This window comes from Strix uralensis, chromosome 28 (assembly GCF_047716275.1).
Source record: "Strix uralensis isolate ZFMK-TIS-50842 chromosome 28, bStrUra1, whole genome shotgun sequence".
NCBI lineage: Eukaryota > Metazoa > Chordata > Aves > Strigiformes > Strigidae > Strix > Strix uralensis.
Genome location: NC_133999.1, coordinates 2,808,720 through 2,827,849, shown reverse-complemented (window position 1 = coordinate 2,827,849; position 19,130 = coordinate 2,808,720). Strand labels below are relative to the sequence as shown.

Genomic DNA, 19,130 nt, shown 5'->3' with positions numbered 1-19,130 from the left:
AGCCTGGACAAGACCAGGGCTGTTGGAGTGATGATGAAACGCCACGAGCAGCAGCACGTGTCTGCGCTGCCCAGCCCCAGCCTCGCCATCGCCTCCCGCCTTCCCCCACGTCCTTGCCCAGCCGGGCCAAAACGGGGCTGCTGCACGCCTCACCGCCCCCGAAATCCATAAAAAATGAGTTTTCCTTTGCTAGAGCCCAAGCCGGGGTAGGGAAGGAGGGCGAGTGCTGGCTCCTGGCTCCCAAGGTGGGTTTTTTTTGGGGGGGGAGGCACATGGGGCATTGCACAAACAGCCCCCGGCGCTTGCACGCGCCCCAGGTAGGGCGGCTCGGCCTCCTCCTTCCCGCGCCGAGAGCATCCCACGGGAGCCCGGATCCGGTGGACTTTTATGGAAGAAAGGGAAGTCCATGGCACCGCCGGCGCAGCCTTGGCAGCCGCAGCGCTGAGCACCCGCCAGCCGCGCAGCAACAGCGGCGTCGCCGCCGTTAACCCCTCATCCTCGAGCCGGGGGATGCCAGACCTCCGCCCCCACGGCTCCTGCGCTCAGGCAGCTGCTGCCTGCTGGGGGGCAGCTCTTCGAGGGGGGGGGCAGCGACTCCGGTGTGGGTCTGCCGTGAGCTGGGGGCTGTAGGATGCTCAGCAGCAAAAAACACCGACGAGAAGATGCGCCTGGTTCTTTCTCATCATCTAAATCGATGCAAAGGGCCCGTGAGCGTCCCAAAGCTCTCATCCTTCAAGAACCCCCCCCTTCACCGAAAAAAACAACAAGCAGGAGGGAAGCGGGGGGAGAGCTCGTGCTGCTCCAGCAAAGGATGTTTCCTGTTGGAGTTTCTCCCGTCCCAGGGGCAGCTCTGGACTCTCCCTCCGAGTGCTGCCAAGTCCTGCCGTCAGGAAGCGGCTTGAGGCAGAGGGGGGGGATGGCGAGGCCGAGCCCACGGCAGCCCGGATGCGCTGGCGGGGGCCAGACAGCACGTTCCCCTCCTGGCGAGTCCCCGCCGGGGGCTGTCGTCATCAGATGTAAAAGGGAGACTTTTGGGCCAACGGAAGGAGGAATTAAAAAAAAAAAAAAAAAAAAAATTAAAGACAAATCAACCCCCCCTCCCCAACCCCACGCTCCTTCCCCAGAGCTCCCATCAGATTAGCGAAGCCAAAATAGCCAAGTTGGCCCAGAGCGGTAGCAGGGCTGGCACGCGCGGGCTTTGATCCACCCCCGCGCCCGGGAAGGTGGCTGGGCTGGGGATCAGACACCCCAGGGAGGAGGAATTTGCAGGGGAGGTTTGTGGTGTGTGTGTGTGTGTGCACCCCCAGCCACCCCCCTCCTCCGTCCAGCCCCGAGATGCCCCCCCTGCGCCGGGGCTTGGCTGCTGGAGGAGGGGGGACGCAGCATCCCCGTAGGGTTTGGGGGAGCGATGCGCTCCGCATCCTGCCTCCCAACCCCGCGGGCCCCCTTCTGCTGGGAATCGCCCCCCAAAAGCTGGGCTCGTGCCCCAGTTTCACAGCCTGGGCTTTCAATCCCGGTCACTGCGGGTGTGTCAGCGTGGACCCGGCCTTTGCATCACGTCAGCGGTGCAAAAACCCGCTCTGAAATGCAGGACCACCCCGGAGAGGCGGGAGGGGACGCTGCTTTTGGGAAGGCTGGAAAACATCAGCTTTATCCGTGCTCCTAAAGCCTCTGCAGCATGATACGAGGTGACCAGGCTGTATTTTCATCCTGAAGAGCCTCCCATCGTGGCTGAGAGAAGCCACGGCACGTCCCGTGCACCCAGCACCGCTGCGTCCAGCACCCACTGGGCTCCTGCCCTCCTCCTCCTCCTCCTTCATCCTTCCCCCTCGGAAGCTTGGAGCATCCCTGCCAGCCCGGCTGAGCCTCGCAGAGCGTTGCACGTTTCACGCGTGAAATGTTGAGGCCCACGTGCCCCACAGACATGTTTTATTACCGTTTATTACTGCTTGGACAGTGGCTGGGAACGTGCTGGCGCTTTGCAACCGCCGAAGCAAATTTATTCCCGTCCCCAAAGGCGAAGCAGCCGGCAGAGTCTCCCCACGGGCGCATCCTCCCGGCTGTCCCACGCCTGGCCCCAGGGGAGGGTTTCGGCGCAGGCTCCGCTCTCGTCCGCACAGAATCGGGCTTCAGGCCTTTAAATGACTGAATTAGGCAAAATTTGGTGATTCTCCAAGAATCCTCCGGAAATCTGCTGCTGGAAAAGCAAGCTCATCTTAAAGCTACACGCACGCAGAGCAAACAAGTTTTCCACTCTCCAGAACTGTCGAGACTTGGGATGGAAAAGACCTTTTCAGTCCTACCCAGCCCTTTTTCTGGCCAGTTCAAGCTTGTTCCCTGTGTTGAAATCTTGGGGGCTTTGCTCATGGCTTTAAAACCTCCCATGGTGCACCTTTCTCTGGGGTTTTTGCAGCGTTTTGCAGATGCCCCGTCAGAACTGGGGGTGATGGGGCTGCCCCAGTGTGCGTGGACGGTATCGAGGGGCACTTGCCCCCCGGCTCCATGGGGCGAATGAATGGGGGGGGGGGCCACCAGGAGAAGGACGGGGCTTGCGCCGAAGCCCAGCGCAGCGAAGCAGCCGCGCGGAGCGATGCAGGTGTGGCCCGGCAGCTGCTGGGAAAATCGGTGTTGCAAGCGACGTGTTTGAGCAGTGCCACCCTGCCACAGCGACCGGGGCAAAAACTCAGCGAGGTGCAAAAACTGCCCTCCCCCTTCTGCCCCCCCTGAGCCTGAGCCATCCTCAGGCCTTCCTCCTCCTCCTCCTTCTCTCCCAAACCCAGCGCCGCTTCCCACCCCCACAACGCAGCCGTTATCCCACCGGCACCGAGGAGGCAGGGGATGCTTACGGGGGGTCCCGGGTGGATCGTGTGTGGGATGAAGTCCACCCCAGCCCCCCCCCTCGGCGGGGCAGCACGGGGCCAGTGGGTCAGGGTGACTCATTTGGCAGCCAGCTCCGCCGTGAGCTCGCCCGCAATTGCAACACCGCGGGGATATTAAACCCAGCCAGCCACGGAGCCCGGCATCCACGCAGCTTCCTAACACGCCCCTGGGGTTGCTATCAACATCCCTGTTGTTCTTAGCAATCGCATCCATCATTTATCATCCCGGTTTACAACAGAGGCCCAGGGGCTGGGAGACGGGGTGTAACCGCGCAGGACGCGATTGCGACGCTCTCCAAAAGGGTCTTTTGGGTGCGCCGGGTTGCAGCCACCCCACCGGGTGCTGCTGCCTGCTGCCTGCCCGCTGCTGCGCCGGCTTCCAGCCGCTGTGAACAAAAACAAGGCAGAGCCGGTGGAGACAGCAATCAGAGCATGTACAGCCCTTTCCATAGGCTCATTTAAATCATCTTTTTGTTCAACTGGTGCAATTTTCTCCCTTAAACTCTGGCGCTTCTCTGCCAGGGACCCAGGAGAGAAGGGGCAGCCGGAAAACTCCTTCATGCAGTTTCTTGGCAAGCTGGCCAACCTCGACTCCCAAATCCATCACCTGTAGCCACGTGGCGAGTGTCCCAGCAAAGCCACATCTCACGTGCCCTCCTGCGTCGGCTTGGCTGAACGTCTGGGGCCGGAGCCCAGCATCCTGCATCCCATTCCCCCCATCCCAGCGCTACCCTCTGCCTCTAGAACACCACGGGTGGTTTTTTTTAAAAAAAAAAAAAAAACCAACGAAACACAATAAAACAAACCCTCCTTTTTCAACAGAAGTGTTTTGGCTGAAGTTTCAAAACCATCCGAGTGTCATCACGGCCTCCGCCCCGCTGGCTTGGACCCCTCACCTAGATTGCTAAGGAAAGGTGCACATAGGCAGAGCGCGTGTGCCAGCAACGCCTAAGCCAGGCAGGTATCTGTCGCTCGCTGGAAATCCACCCAGCAGAGCCTCCCTCTTTTGAAACGGGCTGTTCTGGCGCTGGAAACGCTGTCCTTGGGCTTCTAGGAGGGAGGCAGGAGCCCGGTGAAGGTCTCTGCAGAGTGTGGATCCTGATCGGTTCGGGTTATTAAGAGCAGCATTTTGTCTCTGCTGCTTTTATGCTCCTAGATTAAAAAATCTTGCAAAGAGCCGAACACCGAGGTGATTTATGTTTATTTTGCTTACTTAATAACCCTATAGCATGTCCTTCCCTGGGGCATTAGGGTGTATCAGACAAGCATTAATTTAAATTACAACCGTGCCTGATATTTATTTTTTAATATATTTTTATGGTAGCCCTCCCCGTTTATAGCGATCTAGAAAAAAAGCCAGGCCACGCCAAGAAGCTGTAATTGCTACCTAATAATCCTAAAAGCAATCGGGGTAAATCGTCGGCGATGTTGACCCCGGAAAGCCAGAGGAGAGGCTCTTTGGAGCCGTGTCGGAGCGGTGACATCCCAACGTGGCCACGATCCTGCTCCGAGCCGGGGACCCAAGGGTGGCAACGGCACCCCCCGAGCTGCTTCTGTGCCTGGAAATCTCCCAGGGGCTCTAACGAGCCTCGGTTCATTTTTTTAGATGAGGTTGTGTAGTGCAGCGGAGCGGATTCATGCAGCACCATCTATTTGGTGGTCACTGCCTGCTGAGAAATGGTGTCCTGGCACGATGCTGGTATTAAAAACACCCCGTTTTGGCGCTTTTAGCAGCGTCAGTCCACAAACAGGCAGATCCACCGGCCGTGGGGTACCAGCCCACCTGGGTTTAGCTTTTCCCCACCACCCACCGAGGTTCTGGATCTGCCCTAAAGAGAAGTTCCCCGCAGAAAGAAATGTACCTTTTCCACTCTTCCTGCGCCCATACGTGGCTCGGATGGAGTTTATCAAACTTTCATACACAGACTGACAGCGAACAAGGCAAATATCACCCGGAATGGTGAGAGTCTGTGAGAGTTAAAGGAAATTAAAATAATGGGCTTGGGCTACAGGTACTGGGGGATTGGTAGCCCCGGGGCAATGGCACATATCCTGAGCAGCTCGGCAGGTCCTCAGGGACACGGTGCTGGACCCCGCATCACCGGAGCCTGCGGAGAGGAGCAGGAGGCTCTCGAGCGGCGGGTTAATCTCCTGCCATTTGCATGCATGAAAAGCAAAGCATCCGAGCAATTAAGAGCCAGGTGGAAAGTTAGACTGGAGGCGTGGGGTACCCGTGTTTCAGTAGCGGTGAGATGCTGGGGGTCATTTCTGCCTCGGGTCCCGGGTCGCCGGTGCCACATCTCCAGCGGTGCCAGCAGAGTGAAACCAGCTCTGAGCAAGAGCTGAGGGCCCTGAGTCATCCTGAGGATCCGGGAACTGGGGCTACGGGGAAGCACCAGAAAGCGGGAGGCTGAGGATTACATCTGGCGTTGGGAAAGCTGGTGTGGTTCCAGCGGGAGGGGGAGGTTTCTCTGGATTTGGGGTGCGATGGGAGCGGGGTGCTCTGCCGGGCTTTGGCGTGGGTTTATCTGTGGCCTTGGGGACACAACCCTTGGTCTCCTCTCTGCAATAGGGTTGTCCCAGCTTGGGGCTGAGCACGTAGAGATGAAGCAGGAGAGGGCTCAGGCACCCCAGAACGTGCCGGGGAGCCACAGGAGGGGTGCAGGGAGTTGCGACCCTGGGGTTGGGCAGTCAAAAGAGTGTGTGAGGTGCCAGGATGTCCGTAATCCTCAATTTTCCTGACTTCCCTGGTCAGCAGGCAGCAGGCGCAGTGCGCGTGCATCCCCCGTCCCAGAGCGGGGATGCCGGGGAGCATCTTTGCTCCCTGTGTGCACGAGCTCCCCACAAACCTCCATTTCCATGAGCACCCGGGGTCTCTTCCCACCATCACCTGTGCTAAGTCATACCTCGCCCTGGGAATCTGCTGTTAAAACACTTTTCTGAGTAATATAGCCAGGAGAGACTCTTCCCCACCATGCCCTTCCCCTCTTGACAGCACAGGGACCTCCCTGGCTGGAGGTGACATCCCCACCTTGGTGGGCTTTTCTTCCGTGAGCTCCTTCCATGTCTTTCTCTGTGTTTTTCTATTTCTACTAATTCCTTTCCCGATGGAGAGGACACGACGGGGACGCGCCGAGCTTTAATTCAGTGGCATAACAGCGCTGGCATAACGGGATGTGACATTTATATGAAAAAAAGGATTTGTATGGTAGGGGCTGACAGTCTCCTTCGGGCACAAAGCCCCAGCTTGATGGTGATGGGAAAAGCAAGGGTGGTCTGGAGCCGTGCTGGCAGGGAGAGGGTCGGCGTGGCGTGGGCGAGCCGGGGCAGTTCGCCACCATCCCACACCCCGGTGCGGGGATCGGCGTGGAAGAGAGTTAAAAAGCAAACGGGCAGCTGAGCTGGGAAATGCCAGAGTTTGGGAGTGCTGGGAGCTCGCCGGGCCCTGCCCTGCTCTCTCATGGCCTCCCTCCACGCAGAAATAATTGGAGGGAGAGTTTCTCTTGGACCGGATTTTTTTCTCACATGCTTTTTGTTGGAAAGCAGGATGAGCCTGAATGTTTCTGGGAGCTGGGGCAAGGCTGGATCCTCACCAGCGGTGCTGGCTTTGGTGGCGAGGAGGAAAACCCAAAGTGTGCACCTCCCCTGCAAGGACACGGTTGAACAGATCCGTATCCAGCTGCAATTAGCATCCTATTCCTTGTTCAAGCCTCCACTCGGCTCGCAGGAGGCTGGATTGCCATCCCGGCGGCTCTGCCCTTCCCGGGATGCTCCCCTGCGCTCCCGAGAGCCAATGCATAAATCCTGACCTCATTATAAAGATCACAGAAAGAGAAAATAACAAATCTGGGCTCCTGGCTGTGCCGGCTTTGAAGCCGCCTTCCCCCCGTCAAGCTAGCGTGCCGTAAGCGAGCAGCGCAGGAGGAGCCCTGTTTGTTTGGGGATTAACTTCCCGACTTGGCTAATTGTTGGTTAATCGTATCAGCGCGCTGCTGGGCCGGCACCTCGGCCGCTGCCCCGTGGGACACGGCCCCCAGCACCCGGATGAGTCCCAGGGGGTCCCTGGGGTCCCCGGGGTTGGGCTGGGGCGCGCTGCCGGCGAGGTGGCAGCAGCCCAGCCCCGCTCTGCTGCGCAGCCCTGGGTCCCATCCGTCATCTGTTTGTCCTGGTCCCCTGCCAGCGATTGTGCCGATTCCCACACCCACTTTCCATAACCCTCCGTCCTCGCCCGGGCGAATCGCTGGCGCGCTCGCCACCCATCCCTTTCCCCTCCTCTCCGATGGGATCAGACACGTTCTGGAGAGGGGGAAGAAAGGAAAGGGGGAAAAAAAAAAAAAAGATCAAGAGGAAAACAAAATGTGACTCACCGCCTTCTTAATTTATTTGTATTTATTTATCCCCCTGCCCTACGCTGCAACGAGCAGCAGGCAACACCGAGGGCTGGTCGCAATCTCCCGGAGAGCCCCGGTGTGGCCGGCGTCCAGCTTGGCAAAGGGGTGTTGGGAATGGAGGGGAATAATTTTCCTCACTTTTGGCCAAGAAAAAGAGCACAGAGAGGAGCTCCTGGCACAGAAATTGTGCGGCACAGATTTCTAAGGCTGTCCAGGTCTCCGCGCGAGCATCCCACCAGCATCCCGTGCCCCACTTGACACCGCGCAGCACGGACCGGAGGGTGGAAATATCTAATTCCACCTCCTACACTGTGTCCTCGGCAGGGGAAAGAGAGAAAGAGAAGATAAAAGGCTGGGAAGCTCAAATGGTGTCATTAGGAACTATTAATGCTCTCATAAAATGGCATTAATAAACTCGGCAGCTCATCAGCGTCCATTAGCTCCGCTCGTGGCAGGGATCTTCGGGGGCTGCTGGTGTGTGATGCTCCCGGGGGCTGCTGGTGTGTGATGCTCCCCTCGCCGGCATTTCAGCAAAGGGGCAACGGGCTGGAAGGGGGGTTTATTCCTCCCTGCAAACCATTCCCCCCCCCCCCAAACTAGCAAAAACCTGCTTCCCATCTGCAGGTGCCCCTCGCCCTGGGGCGCAGCTCAGTTTTACACCCGACCCTGCCAGCCCAGCAGCCCGTGCCTATGGCGAGCAGAGTTTGCTCCCTTGCTTCCAGAATAGCTGTTTACTATTTAAAAAAAAAAAAAAGGCAGGGTTTACTGTGCTCTCCCTACTTTCTCCCTCCCGCCCTCTTCCTGTTCTCGCCTCTTAAAAGGAACTTTATGCTTTGACTCTCCCATCCCCGGGGCTAGCCAGAACCCACTGCATCTCGGGGCGAGCGGGCAACCCACATCAGCAGGCAGGAAAACAGGGAGGAGGCCCGGCCTCTCCCGATAAGCCCATGGCAAAGCCAGGAATAGCAGCGAGGTCCCCGCACGGGAGCAGCCCTGCCCGGAACAGAAAAAAAGCCTCAATCCCTGCCTTTGAAGAGTGGGGGCTGGCAGCCGGCCCGGCCGCATGGCGAGTGCGGGGTTTGCTGTGAGCTTCCTCGGCGGACCCCGGCACATCTGGGGCAGCGGGCACAGCTGGAGGGGCTGGGGGTAGAGCCGAGGTGCACATCTGGATGGAGGAGGCACGCAACATCCTCCGGGCAGAGCGGGCGAGCGCGGCGGGGTGGGCTGGGGAGGCACATCTGGGTGCAGCGGGAGCGCACGTCTGGATGGAGCGGGCGCGCGCATCTGGGCGGGTTGTGCTTGCACATCTGGGCAGAGCAGGCAGGGAGAGAGCAGCCAGCGCAGCCCCGCGGCCTCGTGTGTGTCCCCCCCCCAGGCACACCTTAGGGTGCTTCTCCCCCCCCCACCCTGCAATCTGCTCACCGCCTTCCCCTCCCGCTGGGAACTGAGGCATCCGAACGCACCAGTCGCTGCCCAAAAATCTTACTCATCACCTCTCTGTCACCGGGATATTTTCAGCTCTGGCTGCCAAGGTGGCAAGCCAGCCCTGGGGAGCCGATAGCCAGGGAGCCAAGCAGGCACTTTGGCTTCCCGGTGACCTTTGCTGTGCCACAGGCAGCTCGCAGGAGGCTGTCGCCAGCCGTGACTCAGTGCAAAGCAGGTTTCTTTTTGGAGAAAGCGAAGCTTTGATCCCCAAGTGCCGGGGAACCGACCATGTTCCCCGCGTGCGCTTTTGCTTGCAGTTATCTGATGCATCTTTTTTGGGGGGGTAATAACTCCCAGGGCAGGTTAGGACGGAGGAGCCCTGGCAGGGGTGCGTGTGTGGGCAGGACTGGAATAACGGGTGCCGTAGGAGAGGATTTACGAGCGCTGGCAGCGGCGGCGGTGTGAGGTGGGGGCCGGCCAGGAATAGCACAACAGGTCAGGGGTGAGGGGGCTTGTGCGGGGCCAGGATGGAGCCGAAGCTCCCACCGTTGTCCCTTTGTCGTTAATCCAGCCCCAGCGGGATGCTGGGTGGTCTCAGAAAAGCCCCCGTCCTCCAGGGAAGTGTCCCAGGCCAGGGATGGAGAGCCAAGCGTGCCGGGCGGTGGGACTTGCTCGCCAGGCAGGGGTTTCGGTTGAGAGCAAAACTGCTGTGATGGAGCAAAGCTTTGCCACGGGAACGCTGGTGCAAATCGCCGCTGCCGGCCCCTTCCCACCCGGCATGGTCCACCCCTCCCAAATACCAGTGGGCCCGGCGGCACCTTGACTTTTACCGGGGTTATTGTGGCTTTTCTGGTGTGCCCCAGCCTGGATCACCGCTCCAGATCACTGCTGGTCCCCATGTGCAGGTGACAGCGTGGTGATGGCATCACCTGTGTGCCAGGGCACTGTGCATCGAGCCTCTAAATCCCAAATAGCCAAGGAAAACCCCTCCGCTCCAACTCCCTAATGACCTTTGCAAGGAAAACACTTGAAATGTTGGAAAAAAATCCCTGGGGAGAAGCGGGTGCAGCCAGCGTGAGCAGGAGGGGTCCATCCCCTCCACATCTTTCTCCTGGGGGGTCTCGGTAGCACCTCACCTCCCTCTTCTTGTCCTTTCAGGGTGCAGATCTGAGGACTGGGGACATCAAAGGGCACGTGCTGACGGGTGAGTGCAGACCCCAACAGGGGGGGACATGGGGTGTCCTGCAGCCGGGGCTGGGAGCTGCAGCGAGGCGGTGGCAGAGCTGGCTGTGCCCAGTGGGGACGAGCACGCCAGGACACGAGGGAGGGACACGAGGGGTTCCCGCAGGGCACAGCTGGGCGCTGCCTGAAATAGGAGCCACTTTTTCGCTTATTTTTCTAGAGGCAAAAGTGGTTAAAAAACTCCCCAGCGGTTGGAAGAGCTCCAAACCAGTGCAAAAAGGCAGCGGGGGGGGGGGAAGGGGCCAGGGGGTGTGTGTGTGAGTATAATCAAAAAGCAAAACACAAGATAAAAGTGGGTGAATCCCAACAACTTCTGTGATGTTGCAAGAACAAAGACTTTCAGTTCAAAACAGGCCAGATGTGGCTCACGGAGTTTACACCCCGAGGAGGTGGGGGAGAGGGGCCGGGGGCTCGCCCGAGTCCTGGAGGAGCTTCAGCCTCTTGTCCCTTGGCATCACATCCCCTCATCCCTGATGGAGGGGGTCTCTCCCCAGGGATGTCCCCCTCTGCCCCGAGCCAGCTGCAGGCCCCACATCTGGGCAGCTGTGCGCTGGTCGCTCCCGCTTTGGTGGGGATGGGAAGGGTGATGGAGGAGAGGTCGGGGTGCTCGGCACGGGGGCGGGGAGCACCCCGGGGCTCTGGAGTTGAAAGAGGAGGAGGATGAGGAGGAGGAGAGGGCTGTGGCTGGCTCAGCAGGAGGTGGGCAGGTTATTTCAGGAGAGGGAAAACAGGAGCTGGGCCCTGGGCAGATGGGGGGGATCTGGGTGGTGAGAAGGGAGCGGGTGGGTTTGCAGGGGGGGGCAGAGCAGCTGCTCTTGCCCTTGAAACACCTGAGCTGCTGCCCCACGCCTGGCGAGGGGCCTGGGTGCTGGGCCTGGGTGCTGCTCCCAGCCTGGAGGAGAGCGATGGGCGCTGGGTTGTGGGGAGAAGCGGGTGCTGCCTGTACGAGGATGCTCAGCCGTTCTCTTTCGCATCCCCAGATTACACCCGGCCCACGCCCCCACCCCGCAGCGGGTACCACCGCTACCAGCTCCGCCTGTACGAGCAGCCGGCTCACCAGGCCATCGCCCTGAGCCCTGAGGAGCGGGTCTCGCTGGGTAAGGAGCAGCCGTGCCCTCGCTCCCGGCCCCACGCCGTGCCCCCAGGAGATTTCCTGGGGATACGGATAACACCACATTTTCGGGAATGCCCGAAGCGCCGGGCTGGGGATGCTCGCGTGGTGCGAAGGGACTTCAAATCCTTGCACAGGACGTGGTTTGGGGTGTTAAGTCCTTGCAAGGCAGCAGAAACCCTCAGCAAAATGGCTAGTAACGGCCTGGCTAGCGGGATCGGAAGCAGGGAGAGGGCCAGTCGGGGCCCAGTCCTGGCTGGCACGTCCCCCCTGAGCTGTGTGCGAGTTGCATCACCACCACCTCGGAGCGTGCAGATAAGGATCAGCCGTGGAGAAGGTTTAGCAAGGGATTGCTCAAACCCGGCTGACACAACGCCCGTCAACTCCCAGCTCCCCTCCGCCCGGTTCCGTGCAGGGACAGGGCCGCCGCCTCCCAAAACGCGGTGAGGATGGAGACAAGCACCCCAAAACGCAGCGGGACCGTCCCCCGCTGCTTCATCCCGGATGGGTGCACCCTGAGCTCTGGGGTGCCCTGACCATGGGCGAGGATCCATCCTGGTGGGTTCCTTCCCTGGTCGGGGCTGGGGCGCGGGGCGCTGCAGCTCACACGGCCCGAGCAAGGGAAATTTCAAAACTTTCCCAGCCGGGACCGCATGAGCGCAGCTCGAGAGGCAGGTCAGGTCGGTGCGTCTCGTCTGCGCCGGCCTGACTCACCCCAGCACCCTGTTAACCAACCCTGCACGGCCCCGGGGGAAGGCGGGCAGCAGCGGGGTGACTCTGGGGACCCCCCGTGTCGGGAGAGACCCCAAAACCCTGTGATGTTTGTCCCGTGGCCAGAGCGGGCTGCTGCTGCTGCGCGTCTCTCCGCGGGTTATTTCTGCCCTTCGGTTTGCTTTCTAGCTCATTAGCTCTGCTTCTTAATGACATGCATTGAAGTCACCCCCTCTGCCAGCAGGGTGGGGCCCTTCCCCGGCCCCTTGGCCCCGGTGTGGCTGGAGGAGGGGGGTCCACGCACCCACATCCCCATCGCAGCACCCCAGGGCTGGGAAAGGGAGGCTGCGACACCCCCAAAGAGCTTTTTCCCCATAAATCCTTTTATTAGCAGGATGTGCCGCTCCAGCCCCCAAATTTCACACCCAAAGGGGTTCAGCCACCAGACCCGTGTGTCCTGCGGAAGATCCACCCCCCCCCGTACCCCCATCCCCCGGGGTGCAGGGTGGCCCCCCCCTGCGCCGTCTCCATCCCATCCTCAAGTTTCTCAGCCCTTCCCAGGCTCCCTGGGAAAGACCCGTTAAAACAGCAGCGGATATTTGGATATTTTCTCTGCAACATCCGACGCCTGAGCATCGCTGGTTGTCAGACAGCTGCGGCTCTCTCTGGCCGAGGCTGTTATTTAAGTAGATGGTTGAAGGTTATTTTTAACCATTTCACTGCTGCATCACAGGCTCGGCCTGTCCGGCGGGTGCTGCTGGATTGAACCACCACCCGCCAGCAGCCCATCTCTAATTCCCAGGGCAGCCAGCGAGCAGGGAAGGAGCCCTAAAAGCAGCCAAAGGATGAGATTTTGGTGTCTGAAGGGTTTTAAATAAATCCATCCCCAGGGATCACAGTGGGGCCAACACTGATCAAACCACCGGCGCATCCAGCCCTGCGTGGCTGAGCGCTGGGGTCTGTCCCTGCGGTGTGGAGGCAGAACACGAGGGAGAGGAGCAAATGCCTTTGGCAGCACGTGGAAACAAGGAGGGCCTGACCTTGATCCCAGTGACCATGAGTGAGAAACTCAGTCAGCTCCTCCACGGCTCCTGCAAAATGCAGGTTTGCCCGGCAATGCTGCAGGAGCAGCTTCCAGCCCTGCTCGGGCTTTGCCATCTTGCTTGGCCTTAAACCAGCCCTTTCTTGTTGCTTTTATTTTGTCTTAAATCTGGTAGCAGCGATATCTCCATCTCACCAGAGATGGTGGCACCCATCATCACCAGGTGCTAAGCCTGGAGAGGGAGAGATGTCCTGACTGGAGAGGGAGAGATGTCCCAACTGGAGAGGGAGAGATGTCCTGACTGGAGAGGGAGAGATGTCCCAACTGGAGAGGGAGAGATGTCCTGACTGGAGAGGGAGAGATGTCCCAACTGGAGAGGGAGAGATGTCCTGACTGGAGAGGGAGAGATGTCCCAACTGGAGAGGGAGAGATGTCCTGACTGGAGAGGGAGAGATGTCCTGACTGGAGAGGGAGAGATGTCCCAACTGGAGAGGGAGGGATGTCCTGACTGGAGAGGGAGGGATGTCCTGACTGGAGAGGGAGAGATGTCCTGACTGGAGAGGGAGGGATGTCCTGACTGGAGAGGGAGGGATGTCCTGACTGGAGAGGGGGAGGTCCCTGCACCATGCAGCACCAGCACGGTGCCCTGCCACACATCCACACCTCTGGCAGCGTGTCGAGCCCGCTCGGGGAGAAGAAGGAGCCCCACGAGAGCATTTCTCTCACCACTCAGCTTGGGGAGAAGTTCCCTCCGTCACCCTCTGCCCAAGCACAGGCTTGGGCTGCACTTTGGAGGCCGCACCAGGACAAGTCCTGGGCCAAGCTGGGCCGAACTGGGGAAGGTGTCTTGTGCCAGGCGGGATGGCAGGAGCTCGGTGGTGCAGCCTCCAGAAGAGGGCACTAAACCAGGGCCTGCCCGTGCCGCTGCGTCCCTGCGCTTCTGAAAGAGCCATTCCTGGAGAAAATCCCTGGGAAATTAAAAAGCGAGGGGCAATGGCGAGCGCGGAAAATAAATCTGTGCTTCTCCTCCCCCGCCCCCCGCCTGGCTTTGCAGTGCTGGTGGCTCAAAGGGAGCCAGGATGGCTCCGCGGTGGCCGGTGGCTCCGGTGCCCACCCAGCCGTGGGGATGTCCCATGTTGGGTGTCATGCCCAAGGGCGTGCAGGCCGGCAGTGGCGGAGCGGGAGGAAGGCTGCAGTGTCCCCTCGCCACCGCCCCTCACAATGAGCCTGGCACTGGTGGCAATGGTGAAATCGGGTGTTTATGGCAGAGGCGTTTCTCCAGGGTGGCTCTTGAGCAAAAAGACTTGTTTCATCAGGAAAAAAACCCACCCTGATTCTTCTCTGTGAGTGTTTCTGATCAATCCCTGCAGCAGGCAGCTCTCTCACTGGGTGACCTCAGGCAAATAACTCTCCTGCAGCCTCAGTTTCTCCACCGGAGTTTGATTCACTCCACTTTTTTGGCTGTGCTGCAGCCGTGCAAGAAAATTGTCACTGGGCACCAGCTCTGTCCCCACTTGGGGGCCCTCGGGGTGTCCCTGAGGCTGCACGGGCACCGTCAGGCGCTGTGAGGCCCTTCCTCCCCTCTCACCCCACTTCCCTCCGAAGCCAGGAGGGTTACAAGCCAGTGTTTGTATTTTGGTGAGATGCAAGATAATAGTTTGTGGTCTGCAAAATGTCAAAGCCACCCGGCGCATCCCGAGGCGTTGGCTCTCGATGCGGCGGGGGGGCTCCGCTGCGAGCTGTGGGAAACCCCCTCGGCCGGGGGAATTCGGGTGTCCGGCGCACCCCGGCTGCGGCGGTGCTGGGGATCTTGTCTGCCCATCTGCAGCCCGCGGGAGGATGGAGACCGTTTGTTATCCACCTCCTTCTTTTCCTTTGTGGGGGAACTTTAATTAGCACAAGATCTTGAGGCTTAATTGCACCTGCCGGGGCGGTGCCGTATCTCTCTCTGCTTCCACCCTGCCATGCCACGGTGCCAGATGCCCACCCGCACCGGTGAGCGTGGGGAGATGCTCCCCAGCATCCCCAAACCTCCCCTTGCCCCAGAAAGACATTTTATAACTAAAAATGGATTTTTGCCTCCTGGAAATGGGGAGCAGCGAGTGTTTTAGGGACCAGGGAGCAGGGATGAGCCCTGCCAGCCGCCCTCCCTGTGGCTCCATCCCTCTCCAGCTCCGGCTTCGCATCGGGGCCGCAGCTTTGACTCATGAGCCGACCTTGTGAGCCTCCGATCCACCCAGCTGGAAAATCGGGTTGGACTGGGCCCCAGCGGGGAGGGAAAGGCTGCGGCTGGGATGGGAGGCAGCGAAGGGCTGTGGGGAGCACACGGTCCCGGCCGAAGTCCCCGGGTGTCACTTAATGGTGACCAAAGCAGCTGGCGGCCTCCCGCCTACCTCCGCTGGGACATCATTAATCTTGGCAGAAAAGCATCAGGGCTCCTATCAGGGAGAACGGCCCCGCTGATGAGGCTGATAAATTATAGCTGGCAACATGCCCCCAGCGCTGCGGGGCCGGGGGGAGGCGGGGGCCGGTCGTTTGGGGGGGGGGGGGGGCAGGCAGGGTGCAATGGCAGGGCTGCGAAACCCCCGTCGCCTGTGAGGCCGGAGGGTCCCTGAGCTCCCCAAGCCCAGCAGCTGCCTCGTGCCTCAGTTTCCCCATCTGGTGCTCAGGGATCAGGCAGCCGCCACACGTGTGTGGGTGTCCGTGGGTGCTCCTCTTCCTCCGGCAGGTGCTCAGATGAAGGCCAAGCGCCATGATATAATCCCCTGGGAAATGAGATTGAAAACGGATCAAGCCATGGGTGAAACATCGTGTTGTTTTGGTGGGGAGAGGGGACCCCACCGGCCCCCCCCCACCCCTCCGTGGTCCCGGTGACTCTCAGTCCCCAGCCCTGGGAGCTGGCCGGTGCGGTGACACGATTTGGGACAGTTTGCAGAGGGATGTCACCCTGTGCCGGGGGGTGCAGGGGGTCATGGCCGTTTGGGGATGCACCTAAAGGGTCAGACTTGGCGTGGGGGCTGTGGACCCCCAAACCCAGTAACCACCCAGTGCATCACCCCGGCTGCGCCCGGGGCTTTCCCTGCGGCCAGTCCTGGCTCCCCCGGAGCAACGGGCACAACCGGTGCGATGGCAGGTAGGAAAGAAAGTAGGTCAGGAAAAACCCCGGCCCCACGCGTGGCGGCGAGAGCCTGGGCCAGCGCCGGCAGCGACTCTTCCTCCTCCCGGCTCCTTTCATCCGCGCCTCTCCAGAGGCTTCACCAACATCAATGGCAGCTCCCGGAACCCCTGGGAGTTGGGGGGCTGCCGCATCTCGCTCTCACCCCGCTCCCATGGGGCACCGGCCGCTTTCCCCAGGAGCTTTCCGAGCGCTTTGAAACCCAGCGGATGAAAGGCGCCCGCCGAAGGGCTGTGGGTGCAGCGGGAGCATCCTCCCCCTGAGACCCCTTCCCCTGGCACCACCAGGACCCCCGGAGCTGGGAGCGGGGGGATGGATTGAGACCCCAACGCGAGCGGCTGCCCCTCTGTGCCAGGGTGTTATTTGGGGAGGGACGTGTTTGCAGGAGTGTGCGGGGGCTCCAAACCTGAAGCCCCCTCAGGCTCCTGCGTGGAGGCATCTCCCCCCTTGGGCTGGGGTGTCCCGGCTGGCGGTGACCCCGGTGTGGTGCGGTGGGTCTGTCCTTGCCCTCAGCTTGGTTTGGGTCCTCAGAGCGGGTGGCAGCGAGGACGTGGGGACATTTGGGACCTCCCCCCCGGCCACATGCATCCTGATGCATTTCAACATCTGCTCCCAGCCAGGGTGCTGGGGTGCAGGGTCCAGCCCGAGCATCCTGACACCCCCTTCCCAGGCACTGCACCACCACCCCGGCCACGTCCTCCTGCAGCGCCGGGAGGTTGGAGGGTGCACTGGGAATATCTGCAGAGCCCGTCGGGGGGTTTTTAGCTGTGGGGTGACTCACGGCGGGGCCTGACTCACTGCCCAAGGTGGGGGGCGGGTAGGGGGAGCTGGGTTCTGCCTGCACCCCAAGCCACCGCCGCCCCACGCGGGTGATGCAGCAGCTCGGGTTTTGCTCAGCATTTTTGCAAGAGCAAAGGGGATGGTTTTGCTCCAGTTGGGGCTGAGATGTGAAGGCAGATAAGGGCTGCCAGTCTGCAGCGTGACATTAAAGAGCAGCGCCAGGAAGGGGAGAGGAGGGGAGGACAGGTTTCAGATAAACAACGGGCCCCTTTCCCCACCTCCTCCGACGCCACAGCCGTGTCCCATCCAGCGTCCCAGTGGGCAGGGACAGAGGTGGCAGCCCAGGGAAAGCCCCTCTGGCCGGGGAGGAGGATGCTCCACAGGCCACAAGCCAGACCTGTGCTCCTCACTAAACCCTGGCAGGGTGCAGGGGGATTTCTGGCCCAAGGGAATCCCTCCTGACCACCCCAGCGAGGGTTTCCCTGCCACCTCCAGAAAAACTGAGGCTGGCTCCAGCTACCCTGCACCTCCAGCACCCTCGGGTGAGGGCTGGCAGCGGAAGAGGGGGGTCAGGAATGAAGATCTCCCGCGACTCCAACAACTTGCAGAGCAGCAGCAGCTCAGTGCATGCGAGCGAGGGGGCCAGGGCATCTCCTGCCGTCTCCCCCACATGCTGCTGGGGCATTTCCAGGCACCCCAAAGTGGGCTCATAGGAAGCAGTGGGAAGGGAGGGCATGAGAGAAGCCAACGCCATTCCCCCACTGCTGGGGATGCTCAGGGCTGGGCTCCCCGTTGGCTCCCAGCCCTCCGGCCCCACAGGGCAGAGCCCGGTGCCTCCCCGCCTGCCGCTGTGTGCAGGATGTGGTCTGCAGCGGCTCGGGCAGCGCAGCAGCCGGCGCATGGTATGCAGCATGCAGCGTGCAGCCCTGGCCTGGAGCCAGCCCCGGAGCATCCCCCCGACCAGCTCCGGCCACCTCGCAGCCCCCGCTCACCCCCTCTCCCTCTCTCCCCAGGTGCTTGGGCGATGGAGAGCTTTGAGAAGCAGTTTCAGCTGGGCTCCCCGGTGGCCTCGACCCAATTTCTCACTAAATACTACGAGGATTAGTGCTGGCCATCGTGCCCTTCCCCTGCACAGCTGCACCCCCACACCTCCGAGCCACCTCTGCCCGGACTGAGAGAAAACCCCGGGACCCACCGAGGATGCTTCCACCCTTCTACTAGTCCAGATGCACCCAGAAACCTCAACACTTCCAAAACCTGGGGGGGTTTCTCTTTCCCTCCAAGGGTAACATCCTGAGCAGTGTCCTGGCTTGCCCTGAGTGTCCCAATGGCCCTCTTCTCCCCTCACCACCCATTTCTGGCCAACCCCCAGCATGTCCCGCCTGCACCTCAGGGGTCTTGAGCTTTTTTGCCTGCAGCTTTCAGAATAAACCATGGATGGAGCACACAGGGCTGCACGGGCTCCTTGCCGGGGGCGATACCGGACCAGCACTGGGCGAATCTGGTTGCTTTGGGGTCCACACCAGCACCATGGGATGGAGCAGACCCTTTGCAGTTCTGGGGGGGAGTTTGCCAGTAAAACCCTGGTGCAGGCGATGCCGGGGCATGGCCCGATGTCACGCGGGGGGTCCGGTGCAGGAGCAGAACCGTGGTGCCCAGCCGGGGGGGTCCCTTGGCAGCACGACGCAGGGTGGCAGCGTGGGAACCGGGCCCTGCCCTTCCTCTGCCCTCCCTCGCTCCTCTTGGAAAGCAAAACCGAAATGAAAGCCATAAATCAGAAGAGCTCTGCCTACTGGCCACTTAGCTGGACCTCCCCTTTAATTAGCTCTTTAATTAGGCTTTCAACTAAGACTCCGTTTTCTCTGAGGGTTGGATTCACCTGCCTGCAAGTCCTCCTTGCAGCGTGTCCTTGGTGGCTCTGCTGTCCCAAAGCTGGTTTTGTCCTGTTGATGGCCCCGATGGCCACATCCGGGAGCTCTTTGAACAAACCCCAGGGAGCAAGACCCCGGGGAGCATTTTGCAGGCAGGGGAAACTGAGGCACGAGGGAGTGACTTGCTCACGGCCGTGCAGGGAGGTGTAGCATCGTTCAGAGGGGATGGCGATGCTCCTGTTGCTGCATCTCCCCCCTGGCTCTGTCCCAGAGCAACCTGTCCCCAATGCAAGAGAGAAAACAGGTCTGTGCCATCCCCCTCTCACTCCCTGAGCCCTCCCTGGCTCCCCGGCAGTGACAGAGGCTTTCACTCCAAGTCGGGAGGGGGGGTTAAACATGGCTGGGACTTTCCCCCCAGCAGGAAACGGCTGTTTACCTCGCAGGGGCTGAATCGCTCTGCCGGGGGTTGGGGTGAGGGGCTGTGAAGGAGGATGAGGGAGCCT

At 60.7% G+C, this 19,130-nt stretch overlaps 1 protein-coding gene across 5 annotated transcripts in view; it reads left to right on the top strand.

Annotated features, from left to right (window-relative positions):
* PEBP4 (phosphatidylethanolamine binding protein 4) overlaps positions 1 to 18,203 on the top strand; it is an 80,693-nt gene extending 62,490 nt beyond the window's left edge. For all 5 annotated transcript variants that reach the window (XM_074852467.1, XM_074852466.1, XM_074852464.1 and 2 more), the window contains 3 exons: positions 9,854 to 9,899; positions 10,918 to 11,034; positions 17,770 to 18,203. In XM_074852467.1, coding sequence (XP_074708568.1) covers positions 9,854 to 9,899; positions 10,918 to 11,034; positions 17,770 to 17,861 — 255 coding nt within the window. In that variant the 3' untranslated portion in view covers positions 17,862 to 18,203. The remainder of the gene's footprint in view (positions 1 to 9,853; positions 9,900 to 10,917; positions 11,035 to 17,769) is intronic.
* Positions 18,204 to 19,130: the final 927 nt, after the last annotated feature.